This window comes from Vicugna pacos, chromosome 14 (assembly GCF_048564905.1).
Source record: "Vicugna pacos chromosome 14, VicPac4, whole genome shotgun sequence".
NCBI lineage: Eukaryota > Metazoa > Chordata > Mammalia > Artiodactyla > Camelidae > Vicugna > Vicugna pacos.
In genome coordinates, this window is record NC_133000.1 from 64096913 (window position 1) to 64121057 (window position 24145).

Consider the following 24145-nt stretch of genomic DNA (forward strand, 5'->3'; position numbering starts at 1 on the left):
CCACAGAACTACTGCTCCCACTCCGCCGGAACTCGAGACGGTTCGCATCGTCAACAGTTCGCCGGGGAGCATGCTCCCGGGACTGCCCAGAAAGACTGAGCATGCGTGGAATGCGCCGGGCGTCCCGTCCGGGCAGAGGTTAGAGGTCGCAAGGAATGTCCCCGCGCCCGCATGCCAGAGGAATCCGCTGCTTTCGCGGCCCTTCGGGGTATGGGAGCGGTGCTGAGTACTGCGGTTCCCAGAATTACACCCGCTCCTCGGACGCCATCCCACTCCTTTTCCAAAATACCCGAGGCCGTCGGAAAAACACGTAGAGGCGGACCCTTTCCGCTGCGGACGCACTTCCCTTCCCCGGCAGGAAGGGAGGTGGAGTGGTGAAGGTGGACGATCCACGCATGCGCCCTTCACCGGCGGCCCCTGGAGTGGAGTTGCCGGATTCGCCGCCCCGCCCGCAGTGCGCCTGCGCGCTCGCCGAGTCCCTCCACCTCCGTTTCCCCTCCCCCTGTCCCCCGCGGGGGCTCTGAGTCCGGCGGGACCATGTTCACCAGCACCGGCTCCAGTGGGCTTTGTGAGTACCGTCCGCCGCCATCCTGATTGTCCCCTACATGCCACCCTGAGCACCTCCTTGGGGCTAGGGGCAGTGGGGACTCTCGGTGTTGCAGGAGGTTTGGAGGCTCATCTTTCATCCCCGTGCCAAAACCTTGGTAGTTCCTGCCTGTTGGGGTCAGCGGACACCACCCCCATCCCAGCCTGGAAGGGCGAGTAGGACTGAGTCCCGCCGCCAGGCCCCCACATGTGAACCCCAGGTGGGATGTTCAAGTGCTCTCGGGGCAGCTGCAGGTGGGCTGCGCAGTTAGAGTCGGGCTGGGTTGCCCTGGTGTTTTCCTGGCCCGGCCCCTTGCCCTCAGCGGCCGGTGTGCCAGGCAGAAAGAAGAGGCTGTCCGGGTAGAGGCGGTGCTGGAAGCCTGCCCCCTTCCCAGTCACCTTGCTCCATTCATTTAGGCTATAGAGGGACCAAACTGGCTCTCCCCCAGATGTAAACTCCAACCTCTGCTTCTCTTAGTGTTACATAGAGTTTCTTCCCTCAGTCTCCCTTTGGAGTTTTTAGACAAACAAAGACCGATTAAAGTACTTTAAAGTGAAAGGAAGTTTGGAAGTACTTTGGCACTAAAGCAGGGACATTGCTGCTGGATGTTGCTGTATTTTACTGAGTGTCAGCAGTGGTCAGCAGATAGAGGGATAAGAAGTATACACAACCTTTTAAAGAACTTTCTTTTTCTCACTGAAATGGCTTAATTGACTTTTGGTTTAATCGTATGTTAACTAAACAGCACTGAGATTAGGCACTGATAAGACAGCAATGAACTATTTGAACAGCTATAATTTTTGCAATCACTTGTCACTGTTAGTACTTCATGTCGTATACATGTGAAGTTAATCCTGCTGAGCACAGAGGCAGCTGACATTTCCAAATATTAGCCATCTATTGTGAATGTGAGGAATCTTTTTCTGAGAATACATGTCTTAGTCTGAGAGTGAGTTAGAATAAGGGCCACAGGCATAATTTTAAATCTTCCTCACTTCTCAGCTTCTCAGATTTTAAAGTGGGTTTAATGTTTCTGATTTGCCTTGTTTCACAACTGATTTGATTCATGGCATCTTTCAAGCATTGGCCTCAAGGATACGTTACAACTACTAGGTAATTAATCTTCCCCAAACTACCCTTTGGATAAAGAACATTATGAGTGTTAAAACTGATAGTCGAGAAAGTGGTACGATTTTCCTGGGATCACACTGTGAGCCGTTCACTGGTGGATATGAAACTAATGGTAGAATTCTTCAATTTTATTTGTCTTATTTCATCATTTTGAACTGTCCTTCTTTGGTGACCAAAATCCATTTAAAAATTTAAAAGGTAAGAAAAATCTGTTATTGTTTATTATGCTGTATTAGACATTATGTTGGCAAAGTTTATTCAAATTTGACATAAGGTGACTCTGGGGAAGGTAGTACTTGATTACCTATGGCACATGATTGATGAGTATTGAATTCTAGGAACCAAATGGCTGCCCAGGGAGACACTTAGGCCGAAGACTCCTCCTCAGCTGTCTTGTTCTATCTCTAAAATAAATGTACCCGCAGCTTAAGAATTGATGGAATGGCCATTCCTCAGAAGGCCATGTCTTACATGCTCATTTAACAAACATTTTGAGCATCTCTTGTGGGCTGGCAACGTGACCTTGGACGAATCTTAGTCTGAGTGTTTGCAGTGTTTACAGTGCTGTTTAGGCACCGTTTTTCCAGGACCAGTCTTTTGGCAAGTCTGGGTGGGGAAATCTTCTTTGCTTTGAAATTTTTCGTTGCTGGGTGATTTCCTTTAGATAAGTCATGTGGCCCTTTGGTAAGTCAGAGTTCTGATCTTGAGGACAAATATTGTGCCCAGCGCTGCCCCCAGGGGTGGTGAATAACATTCTCTTTTCAAGGGGAAAAATCTTGGGCATTTCCTACCGCCTGCATATTTCCCACTTCTGTGACTAGTGGTCCCATATCTGTAACTAGTGGGTGATGGTGTTTTTGTGTTACATGTGCTTTCCTCTCTCTCATTCATTCATTTATTCATTCAACAAGTGTCCATTGAATACCCACATAAGCCACACACTGTGAACAGAGGATAAAGTGGTAGGATGAAAGGGACCAATATCCAGTAAGTCAACAAATCATGTGGTTTCACATAGTGATAAGTGTTGTGAAGAAAGTCAGAAGGTGGTGGCGTAGACTGAGGTTGTGGAGGACTGCTATCTAGCAGGTGTGATCAGGGAGGATACCTGAGAAGGGGACACTGAGCTGAGACCCAACTAGTGTGAAGAAGCCAGCATGGCAGAGTTTGTGGAAAAGTGTGCATCTTGCAGAAGGGGAGAGCCAGCACAAAGACCCGCACACAGGCACCGCCAGGCATTGTCCAGGTACTAAAGAAAGCTGGTGCTGCCAGGGCAGTAAGTCAAGGGAAGGGCACGTGTGACCATGTCTTTGGCACTGTATTGCTGTCCACCCTGTCAGGTAATTATGACTGGGTAAAAGTGCGTAGGAGTCATATTCATGCCTTATTTTAGATTCTTGCTTAGAGACCAATGCTAGTACTCAACGACAGACATGTTGAGTAATAGATGGATCATTTCTTACACTTATTGGTAAGTGTTCCCACGACTTACTCACTTTACAGTGAATTCACTGTGTAACAATGAACTCTACCAACATAAATTGTGAGGCTAATGTATTTCAGGTATAGTTCCCACCCTCAAGGAGTTCAGTGTCTAGTGGGACAATGTTTTAAAAAGAAGTGAAACAACTTCTCTACTTGGTGCTGCAGGTTTATTGCTGGGAGTGGGCTGCTGGGGGAGAGGCACCGTTGAGACTTCCAGTAGAGGTGGTATTTCAGCCTATTTTTGAGGGACTCGTGAGGGTTTGGCAGGCATGCAAGTGGGGAGAGGGCCTCTGTGAAGGACAGAGCCTGGGCAGGGCCTGGCAAAGAGGCAGGAGGTAATGAATTTGGGGATTATTAATTACACTGAAGAGAGCAGTTCCTGCCCAGAGATATGCGGTGACATCGTGCAGAGGGCGGGTGAGTCCAGAGCTGGGGGTGGAACCTGGAGAGGGAGAAGAGGAGGCATGGCCACAGCTGCCCCTCCAGGAGCACAGACAGGACCAGGTGGTAGAGCAGAGGCCAGGAAGCAGAAGGAGGTGACAGTCTAGAACTCTGGTTGGGAAGGCTTCACGTTGCCTTGGGAAGCAAGACGGGAGACGATTGTCAGGGGTCGGAGCATTATTTTCCACATAGTGTCTGTATCCTGGCCACATAAAAGCAGCCATGGAGCTCTCTGAATGTCCAGATTCCTGAGTCCCATCCCTAGAGAGTCCGACTCAGAAGGGCTAACCTGGGCATCAGAAATTTGAATGTTTAAAACTTCGGTGAGGGGGGATTCTAATGGACAAATAGATTTAGATCAAGGTGAGAGGATGGCCATTGGGAGATGCTGACAATCCCACTGAAGGGAGTAGCGGTGAGAATGGACAGGATAGAGAAGGAGGATTCTGAGGATGTGTAGGCAGGTAGCTTGTGTCAGTAGAGCTTATTGCATTATGGCGGAGAAAGAGGAGTTGAAGGTGAGCCTGGTAGACAGGTGCTGTTCACTGAGGTAGAGAGCGGAGAGAGGGAGGAGCTTATCTGGGGGGAAGGTGTTTAATGTCGAAGGGTCTGTGAAGTCCACTGGGAGACACCCAGGGGACGTCTGGAGAGAGGGAGCTGGACTGGACATGGATGGTTAGGTGGGAGTTATGCCGTGGATGTGAATGAGGACACTGGAAGCAGTGAAGAGAGTTAGAAGGCTGAGGACTGGACTTTAAGCAATTCCAATCCAATATTTAAGGCACGGTGGAGAAAGAGGAGGTGGCGAAGTAGGCAGAGGGGTGTTTCTTTAGGAGAAAACTGTCTTTACCCAACCTAATTTGATTTGCCCTCTTTCATTGTAAACAAACTCCTGCAGCTTTTTCACTCTCACCACAGTGACTCTGCTCTCCAGACTCCGTTCTCCTTGTTTCCAGTCTATAGCCCAGTTCTGGCATCTTCCACATCCAATCTGGAAACCGTGGTTAATTACCCACGTTCTCATCAAGACTCTCAGTGAGCGACCTGGAACCCCTGTCCTGCTCTCCTCACCCAGCAAACCCCAACCTCATATTAATGAGTGGTGTCTGATCCAGGCCGGGTCCTTGGCACGATTGCTCAGTTGCACTTCTTGGGTTTGATTATCTCCCTGTGTGCTTCCCCTTTAATTGTCAAGACGATTCCCAGTCTCTGCCTATCCACTCTTTTTTTTTTTAATTAAAAAATTTTAAAAAATTTTTTGGGAGGGAGGTAATTAGGTTTACTTATTTATTTTTTGGAGGAGGTACTGGGGATTGAACCCAGGACCTCATGCATGCTAAGCATGCATTCTACCACTTGAACTATACCCTTCCCTCGCCCATCCACTCTTAACCCGTCCAAATCCAAGGTCCATCACCTGGACATGTCTCCTCCCCAACTTATCAAACAGTTGTTAGAGTCCACTTCCTAATGTAGGCGATGTTTGAGCTGATTTCTGAGGGATGAGTAAGAGTTTGTCAGGCATACAGACTGTGTTCCTTTTTTCCATCCTAAAAGAATAAGGCACCCTTCTCCTCCTGAGGCCCGCCCTCCGCCTATTCGTAACTCATTCTTTGCTGCCTTTTCTAGTGACGTCCCTCGTTCTCTCATCTGAGAGACTGAGCTTGGCACGTGGTTAAAGGTGATGCTTTCTCCTGTGGGCTCTTCAGAGACCCCCAGAGTACTTCAGATCCCTTATCTGTGGAAAGGAGATAATATTATTCCCTATTTTGTTGGGTGGTTTGTGAAGATTAAGAGATTGACTGTAAAGCTCCTAGAGTTTTGCCCTAGTGAGTACTTGGTTAGGGTTAGTATTTTCTCCTGGATCCTTCTTTGGAGTCTGTTCTTAAAAATACAGAAGCATAACCACTCCATCTATTAATCATATCCTGTACCTGCCCAGCTGCCGACTACTCTGTTTCTTCTTCCCAACCAAGCTTCTTGAAAGATGTCTTCACTTTTTTCCCCTTCTCACTGCCCTCCGCTCTTCAGGCCTCTGTAGTTAACCAGCTGCTGTTTGATGGTCATCCACTGTGGCATGACTCTGTTCTTGGCTCACTGCAGCCTGCTTCCACCCCCGCACCACTGAAGACAAGGTGACAAGGACTTCCTTGTCCACAGAGCTGATGGGTGCCTCTCAGTCCTTACCTTAGTGGAACGTTCTCTTGCACTGGCCTTGATGAATTTTTCTGATTCTTTTTTTTTTTAGTTGAAAGATAGTTGATTTACAATGATATTAGTTTCAGGTGTACAGCAGTGATTCAATATTTTTATGGTTATACTCCATTTAAAGTTATAATAAAATATTGGCTATATTCTTTGTGCTGTACTTTACCTCCTTGTATCTTATTTATTTTATGCCTAGTAGTTTGTACTTTCCTAAAATTCCTTATTCTTTGACTTTTTCTTTATACCTTCTGACCACATCTTCTTGGTTTCTTTCATATCTTCGGGGTCTACTGGATTTGGCATTAAGTTGTTGATACTTTATGAACAGCAGTTTCACTGGGTCAGTAAGGCCCAGACCTAATTTTGTTAAGATAGGGAGTGAACCAGAGGGAGAGGGAAGTAGTGAGAGGAGACTGTAGGGATGGACAGCTGGGTGAACCTCAGGGCAACACAGCTGGAGTCAGCCCTTTGAAGGCGCAGAGGCTTGTCAGAACCCAGGGTATCATGCCAAGATTCACACAGCCCTGACGTGGGAACCAGTGCAAATTTATCTGAGTGAGAAGTAAAGTTTTCAGCTGAGCTGGAACTTTCCCTTGAGTAAAACTCTTTTTGATCCAAAACTGGAATTAGGAAGCCTGGAGTCAGATGCAGTTAGGGAAGGTTGATGAATCCAAGGTCTGGTGGTTCCAGGCTGTGGTAAGGACATTCATCCCACTCTAGAGATGGGCGAGCTGTAAGGACTGTGGGTCATTCAGGGTTGGGGTTAGGAATCCGTCCCTCCTAAATAACTATCACTGATAGAGCTTCTTCTTTTAGGCTTTTTCTATGCAAGTGCTTTTCTGTGCATTCTTTCTCTCCGACACACACATGCAGACGCATGTGTATGTGGATTTACACAGATATGGCATTCAAATAGACGTTTCGTTGTGTTGCCCTAATATTATCTTAGATACAGAATCATGACCTTGAAGGATTGTAACATGTATTAAAATGTTTTTCTCCTGTATTTTCCCATTTAAACAGTGTTGTGGTGAATATCGTTAAAGTTATTGATCACATCTTTGACTTCATCCTAAAGAAATTATCACAAATGTGGAATCATAGTGTCAAAGACTGGAACATTTTAAAGCTTTTGATCTGTATTACCAAATCCTTCCAGAAAGGATGTATCACTTTACAGTTGTCAGCAGTGTAGCTCATCAAACTACTGTAACACTTGAGCATGATAATTTAAAGTCATTTTTGCCAATTGAGAAATTGAAAAATGGCATTTCATTGTTGTCCTAATCTGCATTTCTTTGAATGCCTGGGAAAGTGAACTTCTTTTCCTCTTTCATATTTATTGGCCATTTAAATATATATATATTTAAACTGATTTGACTGTTTCTGTCCTTTGCCTTTTTTTTTTTCCCTATTGGAGTGTTAGTGTTTAATTTTACAGATTTATTTGTAAAAGCCCTTTAAGGGTATTAGCTTTTGTCTTGGTATATGTTGCAAATATTTTAACCACTTGTCAGTTGCTTTTTAATTTTATTCAAGAAGTTTTTTTATATAAAGTTTTCATTCATAAATAAGTCATTAAAATAGATTTAACTCATAAATTTTATTTATGAGCCAAATTCACTCTTTTCTTTTTCAAGTTCTGGGCCTCCTGAGATCTCTCAGGTATTCATTTAACATTTTTTGTATCTTATTTATTTTTTCTATTTGTGAAGACAATCTCTACTGCTGTTACAAATTCAGACTATGCAGAAGAGGAGGAGGTGAAATGTGAAATTCTTCTCAATCCCAGCAACAGTTTGGAAGTTATTCTTGTTGGTTGTTTTCCCCTGTGAATCCAGTGTATGTGTGTGTGTAGTTAATATAAGAGGAATATAAGCATATTGTGAAAAAAAAAGGATATAATACGAATTCTCTTCGCTAGGAATAGCCATTTTTAAGTTCTTTTTTCTTTGTTCTACTTTTGCAGCTTTTAAATTATGTGTTTATTGATTTGTTAACTACTAGGTCTGTTTATAGGTTCTCCATAGTGAAAGATGAGAAATTTGCATACCTCCAGCCTCTCCATCTTTTAGTTTTGGTTTGTTACCACTTGTGGTTACCTTTATAATATTAAACAATGGATAAAACCCCGTGTTTTTTTGATTTATCAGTTTTTGGCACAGTCAGTAGACCACACTATGAAAATGAGTAAAATTAGCCCAAGAACATATGTACCACCTCTGTGCTCTTATTTCTTGATTTGTGTTCTGCATATGCCCTGTGTGTTTACAGCCTGTTCTGTAATGATAGTTAAACCGTCCATGCTTTGTCTGTAGGTTGATTTTATATAGAAATCATAACCACAGCTGTATTTACATTAATATGATTGTGTATTTATTGTTGAACCGAGGTGTGCGATAAGAGTCATAGAAGAAGATATAGCGCTGGGTCAGAAAACCTGCTGCTTCAAGGAGTCTCTTAATTTCTTTTGATGTCTCTTCACTCCTTGAAGCTCCCACTCAGTTACTGCTGTTCCTTGAACCCTGCATCATTGTCTTCTTGGAGCCTTCTGTTTTCTCCCCTGGCACCCCTCCTGCAGCCAGGGTTTTCCTGTAGTGGACATGGGGTGAGCTTTCCAGATGCTCACCTGGCCATTCCTGTACATAGCGAAGGCTGGATTTGTAAGTAGCTGGGGTGGGTTTTCTTTTTATTTGTGATTAGGGCTTTGTCCCCAAGAGGCCCGCACCTCGAATGGCAGGGCTGACTGTAGGCTCCGTCCAAGTTTGTAGAGCTGGTGAATAGGCTGATTTCCGTATAGGGTGCAGATGTGTAGGGTAGGAGGTGGGCAGAGAACAGTGAAAATCCCCTACTGTGGGCCACGTTAGGTGGGCCTTCCTCCTTGTGTAAATCTCACTCTGAGTAAAGCTGCCCTTCCTTTTAACATCCCCTCCCACTGCTCCCGGTACCCAGGCGGCATCTCCTGTGACAGTCTGAAGATGCCCCCGCTCTTTTCTACTCTTCCTCAGCCCTCAGACCCTCACAGCGTCCTCTACGTAGATTGCCACTTTCTTCAGAGAGAGTTTCTTGGTTAGTGTTTTGAGGGCAAAGCCTTTTTTTCAGCTGGGATGGGTGATGAATGGCTGTGTGTGAGAAAATGTGAAAGTGTATCTGGGGGTGGGGTTTTGTGCAGGGGCCTGACCCAGCTGTCCCGGTACGCACCTGCACGTGTGACATTTACACTAGGAATGGTTTAAACAGGATGTGGGCCCAACATGAAGGGCCACTGAAACAAACGTATGGTAATAATTCTCTTTTCAGTTCTTTTTTCTCCTGATTGTAACACAGAGAAAGTCTCAGTTAGGTGCTAGTCTGAAATACTTCTTTTATAGCAGCTAGTTTCCTACTGTAATGTAGATAACAGGAGGCAGGCCTGATCTTCCTGTCAGCAACAATATTAGCTAGAATTTAATAATAAAGGGGGTTTATTTTTATAGTTAGCACCTACTGATGATGAAGTGACACTGGTTTTGCTGTAAAGTTTCCTTTAAAATGTTTATTTGACTAAATCATAGTAAGGTGTTTTGAAGGAAAATATTAAATATTAAGATAGGTAATCCCAGGAAATAGCAAAAATTGTGCTTCCATAATGGGAGTGACTGAAGTTTGAGAAAACCTCTAAATTATTCTGATGGGTGACTCTACTTGCTTATGGTCTTTCCCAGGTCATGGTATTTATTGATTAGTTCCCTGGACTCGTTTGGAAGGAGGCAGTTCTCTAGTGTTTCCAGGGTTCTTTTATTTCAATGTGACTTCAGGTGGAAGGAAAAGTGGATAGATGTAGGAGTGTCATCTTAAACTGGAATTTTGTCTAGCTGTCTTTTTGCTTTCATTCCTTTTGTTTGATTTTTGAATCCACTAAGAATTAATTTTCATCTTTATAGATTTTAAGCTGGACTTTTCGTCCCTACCAGCCAGCCAGTCTCAGCACCAGTGGTTACAGATGTTCAGTAGCATCTCTGCTTACATACAGATTAAGTGCTGAAAGGCCACGTACAAGTCCAACCCTGAAAGGATTTAAACTTGGTTCTCTTAATAAGCTTTCTCACCAGGCAGGAGTGGAATAGTTTCCTTGGATCACTAAAGCTTTAAAATCAGACTTGGGTTTTTCCACCTTGCACACATACATTCTGTTTGCGTCTTTCCCTCCAGTAGACTAATTTAGTTTGCATGAAACCTCTGCTGAGCAGATAACTCCCTCTCCTGTTTATCTTCTCAGACGTTCTGGTGTTTGTCTTTATCGGTATGGTGTCCTTACTTGTCAGTTTACTTTGGTTGATTTAAAGATTCGTCGTGTCTTGGATCACATAGAACCAGCTCTGGTTTGTCCTGAAGCTGTTGCCGTTAGGACAACACCTTCGCCATCCTTGTCCTTTACCGCTCTTAGCCTTCTCTTAAATTAGTTTGCTCTGATAGGCAGGCAGTCACCTCAGTGAAGATTCTCCAGGCCAGACTTTGAAAACTGACAGGCCACACACATGTGTTTTGTTTGATATGTGTGTTGGCAGTAAGGGTAGGGGGTGGGAAGAGAGTCACCTTCCAACATTTTAAAATTGGAGTCTTTCCAAGAGGAATCCAGATTCCTCTTAGCTCTTGAGATGAGATCTGCCATCACCAAGGGCTGAATTGTTAAGTGACAAAAACCCACTGATCCTGCACTTTTGACCATCTACCTCCTGTGTTTCACCGATACCTGCCTGGCCTCCTCAGGTGCTTAAATGTACAACAGATTTTCTTGCCAATAACCGCACATTTTCTCTTAAAAATTTTTTTCTTTTCTCTTACAGTTTATTGCATGGGTCTAGAACTAACCCAAGCTTCCCAATTTCACTTTTTCAGAGTTGTTCCTAATGTTGAATAATTTCTTACTATTTATGTATAACATTTATAGTTTTTTCTTTTGGCTTTTAACATTGTTATTTCATGATACTTGTATTCCTTGTCTAATTAGCACTTTTAATAATGACTACTTTTTTAAAAAAACATTTAATGAATGGCTTCATGTTTGTATAAAATCTCCGTAAGAAGGATAAACCCAAGTAGTGTCGGTGAAGGGGCAGGACCAAGACAAAAGGGTAGGAGCCTAAGGCCATGGTTGATGACGTGCAGGTCTGACACACTTTTCTCTGGCAGGTGAGCCTTTGTGTTCTAGAACTTCCTTTATCAATTTTATTGCTCATTCTTTTTTGTTTACCCTAATTCTCACTGTCTGAATATTTTAGATGGAAAATACCTTCTATGTCTAGATCTTGTATCTTGTATCTAGAGGGCAGATCTTCCTGCTTCTCACCTTTTTTGGGCATTCTTTTATGGAAACTTCCTAGCTTTTCCTCCCATTTGTATTTTTGAGAAGTTTTACGAGTACTGGTCCAGTAACAGGCGTTCACTGGCCACCCTCTCGAACCAGGCAGGCCCCCTGCCCAGCTGTCGGGGAAGGAGCGGTCAGTGGCAGGCGCCCGAGACCATCGGACTCTCCCCAGGTGTTAGGAACTGCGGCAGGTTCAGGGATGGCTTACAGCATTTTAATTCTAACCATCGTAGGTAATTGAGTGTAAGGAAGATAAACTTGAGACCTTTTGATTCCCAGGCAGTTTACGGAAAGACTTCATTGAGATGGTCACCAGAAGGCACTCGCTGTCCATCACATGGTCACTGACGATAATTTTCATCAAGTTTCCTTCCAGGAAGTAGCTCATAGGCCCGGGGAGGAAAGCGGGGTGCACGCACATGTACCTTGCAGTGCACACGTTACTGCATTTTTATGGGCTTCCACACGTTAGTTTAGCCCCTTTCTGATGAAAAACTTTAAGGGTGGTACTTCATGAGCTGCCAGGTCATTCTTGTGGGAACCCTGAGAAGCAGAGGAAATAGGCAGGTAGTCAGAAATAGGGAGACCAATACGGCAGGATATGGCGGCCCCCCTCCTGGGGTGTGAACCACTGGGGTTTCTGACGAGTGTGCTTTAACACGGCTGGCTTGTGGGGACCCACAGGGTTGTTGGGTTGCTGCCTTTTTCTTCCCCTCACCCCCACCCCCTGAATCTAGCCTCGGCTGCGATGCTTCCGTAACAGCCTGCATGGCTAAGCTTTGCAAGACCTGTGGTTAGTGTCTTCAGTACATAAAAGATACATATTTTTAATCAGGTGAAATTCACATAACATAAAATTCACCATTTTAACCATTTTATGGTGTATAGCTATTGACTTCCAGCACATTTACATTGTTGTGCAATCATCACCAACCACTGTCTAATTCCAGACCATTTTTATCACTCCAAAATGAAACACAGTACCTGTTAAGCAGACACTCGCTACTCCCTCCCACTCCCCGCCCCTGATGGCCACTAACCTGCTTTCTGTCCCTGTGGATATTTAAATTCCGGACATTTCATGTAAATGGAATCCTACAATATGTGACTTTTTGTGCCTGGCTTTTTTCACTTAGCATAATGTTCTCAAGATTCTTCCACTTTGTAGCCTGTGTCAGTAACGTGTGTCCTTTCATGACTGAGTAATATTCTGTTGTATAGATATACCACAGTTTGTTTATCTGTTCATCTGTCCATGGACTTTTGGGTTGTTTCCACATTTCGGCTATTCTGACAATGCTGCGATGAATGTTCAGGTTTTTGTTTGAACATCTGTTTTCAGTTCTCTTGAATATATAACTAGGAGTTGAATTGTTGGGTCATATGGTAATTCTGTTTAACTTTTTGAGGAACCAAAAATATACAAGTGAAATGCTAAAAATAGTAATAGTGAAAATCCCTTTGGACCAAGGACCATGATATAAAGATATCAGATTTCCTTTGATATATTAGGAAAACCTTTTTTCTTTGGACTCAGGCAGAATGAGTTCAAATCTCAGCCCCTCTACTAACTAGCTGTGACTTTGGGCAAGTTACTTAACCTTTCCTAGCCCATTTTTCACCTGGGGTATGCAGATAACTAATTATTGCCTCAGATTTACTGTAAGCATTCACTGAGATGGTATTACACAGAAAGTGCTTTTTTTAGTGCAGTGCCTGGCATAAAGTAATCCATGTATACTGTAATAATTATTTTAGGATAATACACAGTCACCAAAGCCTGATTGCTATTCATCGCCTCAGAGAGGTGGCTGTGTACTTTGGTCATTCCAAAGAGGTGAATGACCCAGCAGGAAACATCTTAACCTTTGGTGTTTTATGTTGTCTTTACCATAGATGTTTGCATTTTTACTTTTAGATTCATGCATTGTCTGTTCTCAAAATTTGTTAACATCCCTATTTTCAAAAGTGGAGGGATCCATTGCAGAGAATTGACTTTTTTTTAACCTTCCATTTGATACTACTTGGGTTCCTGATGTTTGAAGTACTTCCTGGCTCCAGTCACAGAGAGGCCAGCAGATTGCTAGTGACCTACCTTACCTCAGTGGATGAAGATTTAATCAAGCGGTTTACTGAATTAGTCACTAGTTAAACCAAATTATTTTTTCTAATTCTTAAAATATTTTTATAAAAATTTAAAACCTCCCATGAACAGATCATTCAGATAGGTGCTTAAAAAACCCCATGTGTTTATGAACTATTTTTTTTAGAAGTATTCTATAGTAATGCTACGAGAAATATTTTGCTCTTACTGTTTAGGAACATCTTTTCAAAGCATGAAATATTTTTCTACAACCTAGTTCTTAAAACTGAATATTATTCCATTTTATGGGTAAAACATAATTTACTCATTTTCCTATTGGACATTTGTATTGTTTCTGGTTTCTTCACTATTGGAAACAATGCTGTGATGAGTGTCTTTGTAGCATAATGTTTGTGCATATCCATGATAATTACTTTGGGCTAAATTCCTAGATGTAGATTTTTTTTTTTTGTATCAGAAGGTTTATATTTATTTTTAAAACTTTTGATCGGCTTAGCATTTAATAGGTACCCACCACTCAGTGTTGCTCCCTCCCTAACTGACATCTTTTTGTATCTCCATTGACAGTTGCATTAATTTTTGTTAAGCAGGGGACCACTTTGATTGCTGATATTGCTGTTTGTGACTGTACATGTCTTTCACTTAAAACCCACCAGGCAGGTGAAAATCCCTTTGGACCATGGAGCTCTGTGGCATGCAGCATAGGAAGCTGTTTTATTTGTAGTCAGATTGTCAGGGTTTGTACCTGATTCTACCACTCCCTGGCCATTAGATCAGATACCTCTTCTTGCACAGCATTTCTTTGTGCTCAGCCTCACCTCTTACTCCATTCATTTCTACTCTCTTGTCCTGTGTAAACTAGTCTGATTTGGTAGAGGTTATTTCCATGTTCTTCCTATAGGACTTCTTTTCTATGGCCACTCTAGACTTCCGAGGGATGGTGGATAAAAATGCATTCCTATTTCTTGCCTGGGTGATAGTTTTGAGATATGTTCACAAGGCTTCTGAGAAGGTCCTGTAGGATCCAGCCCTTGTCAGAAACATCCATCACTCATCCCAGTGACCATCTTGATAATGAATCCTTGTTTTGACCCTTCCTCCCTGTTTCCTTCCCCTTGTCCTTCACTTCTGCTCCCTGGGATCACATTCTAAAATAAACTGCCTGCCAGTCAGCTTTTGTCTTACCCTTTACTTTCAACAGAACCCAGCCTAAGACATTCGCGATCATGGACAGGTAACTTAGTCTTTGAGTCGCAGTTTTCTCATATGTATAAATTTGAAGAGAGTGGTGTCTGCCTCATACTTCTTTCATTCATCAAATACTTAGTGAAACACTGCTATGTGCCAGGTGCTCTTCTGGGTCTGAAAATACAGCAGTGAGAGAAACAAACAGGACCCTGCCTTTGTAGAGTTTACTTTCTGATGAGGGAGACAGATAAAGGAGTAAACAAAGAAGAATTTCAGAAAGTGGGAAATACTATGAAATAAATAAAAAAGTCATGCAGGAAAGCTACCTTGAGGAGATGCTGTTTAAAGGGAGGATTGAAGGATGAGGCTGGGCACGGGGAGGACATTTTGAGTAGAGGGAGTAGCAGGTGTAAAGGCCCTGAGGTGTAGGAGCCTCAGGAGCAAGGAGTACACAGAAAGTGTGGAGAATGGAACTTTGTACTTATGAAGTGTTCGGTAAATGTTGGATAATATTAGTAATAAGATTAGATCAAAAGGACAGCCTACCATTAAGTACGCAGCAGTAAGTGGCCAGTTTTGTATCATGAATTGACAGAAGTTGATTTCATAGAGTAAGCAGATAATTGTACAGGTTGTGAAGAGAGTTGTGCAGTGCATTTTTTTTTCATTCTGTCAATACGGTGAATTACAGTGATTAATTTGCTTTGTATTCTTGGAATAAACTTCACTTGGTTGTGACGTATTATCCTTTTTATGTATAGCTGGATTCAATTTGCTAGCATTTTGTTGAGAATTTTGCATCTAGGTTCCTAAGAGATGCTGGTCTGTTGTTTTCTTTTAATGTCTTTGTTTTTGCTGTCAGTGTAATGTTGGCTTCATAAAATGAATTGGAAAGTGTTCTCTACCTTTCTGTGTGGTGGAAGAGGTTGTGTAGGATTGGTATAAAATTTAACAGTCTAACCATTTTTGAATGTGTAGTCCAGGGGCATTAAGTGCATTTCACATTGTTATGCAACCCCTTATTAGCCTATTAATGTCTTTGAGATCCGTAGTGATGTCCTGTCCTTCATTCCTGATAGTGGTAATTGTGACTTCTCTTTTTTCCTCATCAGTCCTGCTAGAGGTGTATCAATTTTATTGATCTTCTCAAAGAATTAGCTTTTAGTTTCATTGTTTTTTTCTCTGTTATATTTTAGTTTTCTATTTCTTTGATTTTAGTTTTTAATTATTTTGTTCCATATGCCCCCTTTGGGTTTAATTTGCTCTTTTTTCTAGTTTTTTTTTTTTTTAAAGCTTGTAGCCTTCACCTTCATTTGAGAACTTTTCTCTCAATGTATAAGCATTCTTACATGTTTAACCATGTAAGAATGTATAAGCATTCTCTAAATGTGTAAGCATTTAATGCTATAAATTTCCTTCTAAGCACTGCTTTATTTGCAGTCCACAAATTTTGCTTGGTTGTACTTTTACTTTTCATTCTATTTAACATATATTCTAATTTCCCTTGTGACTCCCTCTTTGACCCAAATAATATTTAGAAGTATATTGTTTAATTTTCAAGTACAGTTGACCCTTGAACAATGCAGGATTTGGGGATACTGACCCCCACAGAGTCAAAAACTTAAGTATAACTTTGTAGTCAGCTCTCTGTAGCTGTGGTTGTGCATGTGTGGATTCAACTGTAGTATGTATTGGGAAAAAACCTGTGTATAAGTGGACCCTTGAAGTTCAAAGCTGTTGTTCAAGGGTCAGCTGTATTGGGGGGATCTTCCATCCATCTTTCTGTTGTAGATTTCTAGTTTAATTCTGTGGTAGTCAGGAAACATACTTTGATTTTAATTTCTTTAAATTTATTGATGTATGTTTTATGGCTCAGAATAATGGTCTACTTTGGAGAATGTTTCAGATGCATTTAAAAAATGTGTAATTTGCTATTGTTGGGTAGAGAAGTCTATAAATATCAATCAGATCAAATTGATTAATATGGTTTTTCAAGTCTTCTATATTCTTACTGACTGACATAACATATCACAGCTTGGGCGGCTTAAACAACTGTTTGTTTTCTCCCAAGTCTGGAGGCTGGAAGATCAAGATGGTGGCAAGTTTGGCTTTTCCTGAGGCCTTTCTCCTTGACTTGTAGATAACTGTCTTTTCCCTTTGTGTTCACATGGTCTTTCCTCTGTGTGTGCACATCCCTCGTGCCTTTCTTCTCTTATAAAGATAGATTGGATTAGGGCCCCACCTTTATGACTTCCCTTAACCTTAAATTACCTCTTTAAAGACCCTATCTCCAAGAACAGTGACATTGGGGGTTAGGGCTTCAACATATGAATGGGGGCATGTATTAGTCTATAACACTGACTTTCTGTCTACTTGTGTTATTAATTACTCAGAGAAGAGTGTTGAAGACTCCAGTTATATTCATGGATTTATCTGTTCCTGTAAGTTTTTGCTTCATGTAGTTTGAAGTCCTTTCTCAGCTCTCAAATTCTGTGATTAACTGTGTGCCATGCCCCCATGTTTTATTATGAAAAATTTCAAACACACTGAAAAGTTGAAAGAATAATATAATGAACACCATGTAACTACCGCCTAGGTTCTACAATGAACAGTTTACATATTTGCTTTATTAAATATCTGTACTCTATGTCATCAATTCATCTTATTTTTTAACACATTTCAGAGTAAGTTGTAGTCACTTACTAGTACTCAAGTGTACATGTTGTTAGCTTAACATTTAACAATTATTTAAAGTTCTTTTTTTGGGGGGGTCAACTTTTCATATGGTGAAATGTACAGATCTTGAGTTGATCAATAAATCTTGCTGTCCATAGTTGTACTGTATACTTGTCCTTTGATGTGGGACTTCTTAGACATTTGTATATTGTTGCTTTCCTCATAGGGTTTTGGGATCTGATTTTTGCTTACGTTAAGGTGAGGACTTAATGGTAGTGTTATCTGATTTAAGTATCAGATCTGTATTTTTAGGGAGTTAGTTCTAGGCAGAATATAAATGGTTGTATAAATAGGATCAGTTATTATTTCAGTAAATATTTTATTTATTTTTAGCCTTAATTGTGGTAAAACATACATTAACATAAATTTTGCCATCTTAACCATTTTTTTCTGTGTTCCATGGCATTAAGTTCATTCACGTTGTGCGTTTGTCTCTAGAACCCTTCATCTTGCAAAACTGAAACTCTGTACCCATTAAACAACTCCCTACCCACCTTAACCCCTGAAACCACCATCCTACTTCCTGTCTCTGAATCTGACTCCTTAGGTACTTCATATAAGTGGAATCATACAGTATTTATCTTTTTGTGTCTGGCTTACTTCCCTCAGCATAATGTCCAGAAGGCTTATCCATGTTGTAGCATGTGAGGATTTCCTTCCTTTTAAAGACTGAATATATTTCATTATAGTCCACTGTGTGGACATGCCGCATTTTATTTATCCACTTACCCATCAATTTCACCAGTATTTATTGAGCATCTCTTATTTATCAGTCACCTTTCATTAGACAGACACTTATTGACTGCCTTTATGGACCTGATCTGGTTATAGGCATGAGGGATACTGCAGCAGTGAACATACACACAACACTGCTGCCTTCAAGAAGCTTATATTCTAGTGGGGACTGAGGATAGGGAGATGGACAATACACAGAGAAATGTATTTCTTGATTCTAAATTGCATTTTTTCACATTTTAGTGTTTCTAATATTGAGTTGTACCTTATAATGGGTGTCATTTTAGGATTATATTTGACAGTGTTTCTTTTTTAGTAACACCTAAAATAATGATGGATTTTGTAATCAGTTTGAATCATAGATTTGGTGAATCACTATTTAATAAGTCACTTGTTGATAAGTGCTATGAAAAAAAATAAACCAGCAAAAAGCGGATAGAGAGTTACATGAGACATTCACAAATAAGGTGACATTTGAGCAGAGCTCGTGTTCAATACAGGTGGTATTTTTTTATAGCAGGACTTCCTCCCTGAGGAACACAGTGAGTTGATTTGCATTCTGGTTCTGACTATGGAATGGTAACAGCTTCTGGACTGGTTAATTTGAGTAGCACTGGTGTAGAAGGTAGAGCCTTGGTGGGTGGGGGCGGGGAGAGATGGGGATTTGGGAGCATTTTGCAGGATGGGCCCACATCTTATAGGCATGGTAAGGGCGAGGATGGCGGAATTTTCCCTCTTAGGACTGGCAATAGTTCTTGCTCAGAACAAAAACATTGGAGTCATCTTTGATTTCTCCATTTGCCTATACTTTATATGCAGTTAGCCAGCGAATTCTGCCTGCTGTATCTTCAGAACATATCCCAGTTCTGATCACTCTTACCACCCCCACTTAAACTACCCTGGTCCAGGCCATCATCATCTCTTGTCTGGATTATGACGATAGCCTCCTAGCTGGTCTCCCTTCTGCCATGCTTGCCTTCCTGTAGTCTCTTCTCAATTTAGCAACCAAAGCAATCCTTTGAAAACATGTCTGATCGTGTTATTCCTCTACTTAACTTCCCCCGAAAGCATCCTGTCACTCTCAGAGAAAAGGTTAAAGTCCTATGATGGCCTGCAGGACTGTTTGCTCCCCGACTTCGACCTTATATCCTACCTGTCTGCTTTGCATTTATTCTGCTTTTAGCTGCCTTAGCAGCCTTCCTGTTTCTTAATCATGTTGAGCTTGTTCCTATCTTGAAGCACTTGTACTTGTTCTTTCCTCCGCCAGGAATACTGTTCCCCCAGGTATCTGCAAGGCCCACATCCTCAGGTGTCTGGTCAAATTTCACCTTGTCAGGAGGGCCTTCTAACCACCTTGTGTAAAAGAGCACCCCTCTTTCCCCACTAGCGCTATGTTTTCCCCCAAACCAGGATAGGCTAGTTCTGCTGCAGTAGCAAACAATTCTAAAATACCAGGTTTGTTTCTCACTGATGGTATCCCTCTGTTGTGAATCCTCCAGGAGGGTCTGTTCGGTTTTGTCTTCAACTCTAGGATCTGGCTGATAGCACAGCCACCAGCTTGAGCATTGGCAGAGGGAAAGACTCCTCAGTATTTGCCTGGGAGTGATGTATCTGGAAAGGGAGCAGGAAATCCATGGTGGAGAACACAGCCACGCTCTTTGCCTTGCTTAACTTCTCTGCAGCATTTATTTCCATCTGACAGAATATATATTTTCCTTGCTTTGTGTATTTTCTTTTCTGTCCTGTCTGGACTGTAAGCACCACAAGGGGAGGGACTTTGTCCATCGTTCCCTGCTGTACCCAGGGCCTAGGATAAGGCATGGTTTGTAGTCAGTGCGTATTGTGGAGAATGAGCGAGAATATCAAAGCAAACCATTCATTTATTCACGTGGTGACATGGAAGCCTTTGTGTGTACGGAGCAGGAAGGTCTGAGGAGAGAGCACACTTACTAGAAAAAAGTGGGAGAGCTGCTGGTCAGTGGAGAGTATCAGTTTGAGATTTGAGACCGTAAACCTACAGTGAAATCTTGCAGCTCAGCTGTGTGTTTCTCCAGCAACGTTGAGTCACCGAGGAGCTGGCGAGGAAGAGGCAGGAATGAACAATGGGGCCAATTTCACAAGGAAATACGATTGTCGCCGCCCCTCCAAGGTGCACCTGTCACCCCTGCTCCGTCTCTGGTCCTGTCGGAATAATAAAGGAGGAGCTTGCCAAGGAATCCAGTTCCCCTGATGGGTGATTGAGGCCCGTTAGAGCAGTTTTCCCTGTGTTCATTCTTTAGCTCATTTGCTTCTTGTAACGTTTTTGAGGGAGTGTCTCTTTTCTTCATTTTGTAGGCAAGGGAAACTGAGGCTTAAACTGCCCTAGTCAGAATTGAAGTTGGCAGGCTCCCAGCTGAGGGGCTCTTCTGTGCTGCTGAGGTTCTGGGCAGTGGGGGCCCCCTTTTCTGGGGGACAGGGAGCTCTGGTAGCTTTTAGGTTCCCTGGAGCCTTAACTGCATCTTGGTCATGAAGACAATATGCAACCTCTTTACCGATGGCTCCAAGTTAGATGCTTGCAAGACCGGACCAGAGAGGAAGTAGTTGGGCTATTTTTATATACTCAAACAAGCGCAGTAACCACATGGCCAACTGAAACTAGTACGCTCACGACCAGGGAATTTCTTATGAGTACTACTGAAAGTGCACCTCGCATGATCTGAGAAGGTCCCTGTCAGTGACACTTTCTTGTGGTCCTGGCTGTTGACAATCTGAACATTTCGTATGCTTTGTGCCAGGCTTTGTGGCCAGTATAGTGAGAACAGGCAGCCCCCCTTCAGGAGTCTTTACTGTAGTTGGGAAGGCAGAAGAGGGTCACAGACGGATGGTGGGAAGTGGAAATTGAGCTGTCGTCTGAAGGCAGCATAAGATTGAGACAAGACTCTCCAACGGAGAACAGACTCATGCTCCAGGGTGCCCATGTGGGAAATCTGTACAGGCCACTGCGGCGGCGATATTAGCAAGTCTAACCACTTTTTAAATTTCTTAGAATAAATGTTTATGTGTGTCAATCCCAGTCATGCTCAGGACCTAACTGGTCAGTTTGATAGAAAACATACTCCTCTGTTATTTCTTTACACTTTGGTGACTGTTTTCTGAAAGGTGAAAGGTATTCTGTGGAAATAAACTTAATTTGGTCTCACGTAAGAGCCAAATGACAGTGAAGCCCTGCCAGTGAATTCCACCTCTTTTCCAGTGCCCTTTGACCCCTTACTTCCGTAGGAAGATATTTTGAAAATAGACGTTAATAATTAAATTTCAGAGTTTGTGGACTTGGTCTTCATTCTAATTCAAATGAAGTGAATTCTCTTGCTTTTCACCCAGGTGGTTTTTAAAAGCTTAGAAACAGTCATTCTGAAAGCAGTTTTCTCTCTCCCTCCAGACAAGGCACCTCTGTCCAAGAGCCTTCTACTGGTCCCCAGCGCCCTGTCCCTTTTGCTGGCCCTCCTCCTGCCGCATTGTCAGAAGTTCTTTGTGTACGACCTCCAAGCAGTGAAGGAAGACTTCCAGGTGAGCTCTGCTCCACTGGCCTCTCGGGAGGAGATAAGGAGACTTTTTTCTTTGATTTGCCTTCTTTTCTGCCGTCCTTAGTCTCTCAAAGCCTCTAAATTAGTGAGAAATATTATTTATTATTAACACTCTATTAACAATCAATTTTTCTAGTTGTATTTATTGGTAATTTCAGCAAAGCAGGTTAAAATGAAACAGTTGCTGTATCCCTTTTTCTTGGTGTGTCCCTTTCCAGCTTCACTTTTTACCCACGGAAATGCAGTTTTTAATTTCAAGAGAATTTAACAATGTTGAATCTGGTTTTTGTATGATCAGTGTGCATACTTAACATTTTTAAAAAGCTGCTTCAGGTTGAATCTGTTAGATGAACTAAGCTCTTTCAGCTCTAACAGATTGTTAATCTGTGAATTACTTGTATATGGTTCAACCAAGTAGGACATTTCTCTTGGGTTTTTGCTGCTGAGAAGAGCAGAAGTCTCTGGCTTTTGAGATTTATGGGTTGGTATCATTGAAAACACTGGTGCTGGGTCTTGTCTATGAGTTGGAGTGCAAAAGGGTGTTCTGGTGTGAATTCCAGCTTCGGGGAGTTCCCTCACACCACCAGTAAGCAATTCTTAAACACCAGCTGAGTGTCCTACAATTCAGCTGAGTTCTGATGCTGTCTACTCTCAGATAACATCACCTTCCGCAGGGTAGGAGTTCAGTCCCGCAAGACTGCTCACCCCACCCCTACTTCAGATGTCAGCCTCAAGCCCTGGTTGTCACCTGTACTTCTGACCGACTGGCTATAAATCAGAGTTCTCACTACCCGTCCTCGGGCTCAATTTGCTAGAATAGGTCACAGAACTAAGAGAAACATTTTCCTTACTGGGTTACCAGTTTATTATTAAAGGATATGAGAAAGGACATAGATGAACATCCAGATGGAAGAGATGCACAGGGCAAGGGAAGGGGAAGGGAGCAGAGATTCTGTGCTCGCTCTCAGCCCTACTTTCCCCAAATCTCCACGTGTTCATCAATCAGGAAGCTCTCAGAACCCTGTCCTTCTGGGCTTTTATGGAGGCCTCATTACACAGGTGATGAAATCCCTGGCCATTGGCAGTTGATCCACCCTCTAGCCCCTCTCCCTCCCTGGAGGTCAGTGCAGGTGGGGGACTGAATTCCAACCCTCTCATCACAAGGTTGATTCCCCTAGAAACCAGCCCCCATTCAGGTGCTTCCAAAAGTCACCTCACTAACATGACAGAATACACAGTTATGGCTTTCCTCACTTTGGAAATTCCAAACATTTTAAGATCTCTGCCAGAAACTAAATATATTTCTTATTATAAATCACAGTATCACAGAGTATTATGAAAATTATGGTTATAACCTGCCACCCTTTCTTTGCTTTTCTCAAATACTTGATTAGCCATTTGAAGCATAAAAATTCACTTGAACACCAACGCCTTTTTCTCGTAGTGATGTGATTAATATCACTGCTCAGATGGCCTTCACCCAGTTCCTGCGAAGCTCCTTCAGTTTTTTATCTGTACTAGTGCTTTCTGTCGGAATATAGTGGTATAGCCTGGAGCTTTGGTGTGATTTCACTTGCTATAATGCAGTGGTTCTTAACCCTGGCTGCATAGCAGGATCACTTGGATATACTTTTTTTTTTTTCAATGCCAGGACCTCACCCTCAAGGGTGAGTCAGAGAGCCTAGTGGCAGCACCTGGGCATTGGTGTACTTTTTAAAAAGATGCCCAGAGAATTCTAGCATATGACTAGCCCAAAGAACCACTGCTGTAAATAAGTGTCCTCTGGCCCTGAGTTGGTACCTTTCTGATTTGGGGGGTTAATTTGGTTCATCTGGCCAAGTTGGCAAGATTCCCTTTCAATTGCACCACTTTGTGGGCATCTGCGCTCTAGAGGTGGTGACCTGCCTAGATGGAGGACCACCACCCTTCTGTCCAGGAGTGAATAGCACCCTCTCCTGCTAGAGCCTCTTAAGAAGCCCTCAGTGTGCATTTTTTAGAGCTGCTATAGAGATATGGAGAGTCTCAGTCCTGCTTTGGGAAATGTAAGCATACACATATACAAGAACATGATACCATAGGACACAAGTTAAATCCTCTCCGGGTGATAAATGAAGTGCAGACCAGTATAGAGTGGGATAGCCCTGGAGAGCCTTAGTGATGTTAGCTTTCCATTTGGTCTGAAGGAAGGAATAACTTTTAATTAGCATAGAGAGAGAGAAGGACATTTTACTTTCTGAAGCAGCAGGAACTTGAGACCCTCAGGAGTATGGTATAGGAGGCATTGATAGAGACTAACGCGAGGTTAGGTTGGATACGGACGAGAGGGCAGCAGATGAAGGGCTTTATCTTGTGAGTTAGACTCTCCCAGGTTTTGGCAGTGGGAAGGTCCTGCCCTTAGTGTTCTGCAGGTTGAAATGCAGAAGCAGTGCTTTGTCGATCAGTCTTCTCAGAGAGCAGTCACCTTCGTAGCAATACCTGGTGGTTTCTTCTCAGAAAGGTCTCAGATTTTTGTGTACTTGGGCATAGTAACAAAACACAAATTATTTCAAAGTGTAGCTTCTAGTTTTGTGTGTCATTAGCTGAAAAAATAAACAAAAAATGGGGCTCTGTAAACCCAGTTT

General features: G+C 42.5%; 1 protein-coding gene across 1 annotated transcript in view; it reads left to right on the forward strand.

Annotated features, from left to right (window-relative positions):
• The first annotated feature begins 134 nt into the window (after positions 1-134).
• Positions 135-24145, forward strand: part of UBAC2 (UBA domain containing 2) — a 146597-nt gene continuing 122586 nt past the window's right edge. The window contains exons 1-2 of the mRNA XM_006208320.4: positions 135-568; positions 21380-21507. Coding sequence (XP_006208382.1) covers positions 538-568; positions 21380-21507 — 159 coding nt within the window. The 5' untranslated portion in view covers positions 135-537. The remainder of the gene's footprint in view (positions 569-21379; positions 21508-24145) is intronic.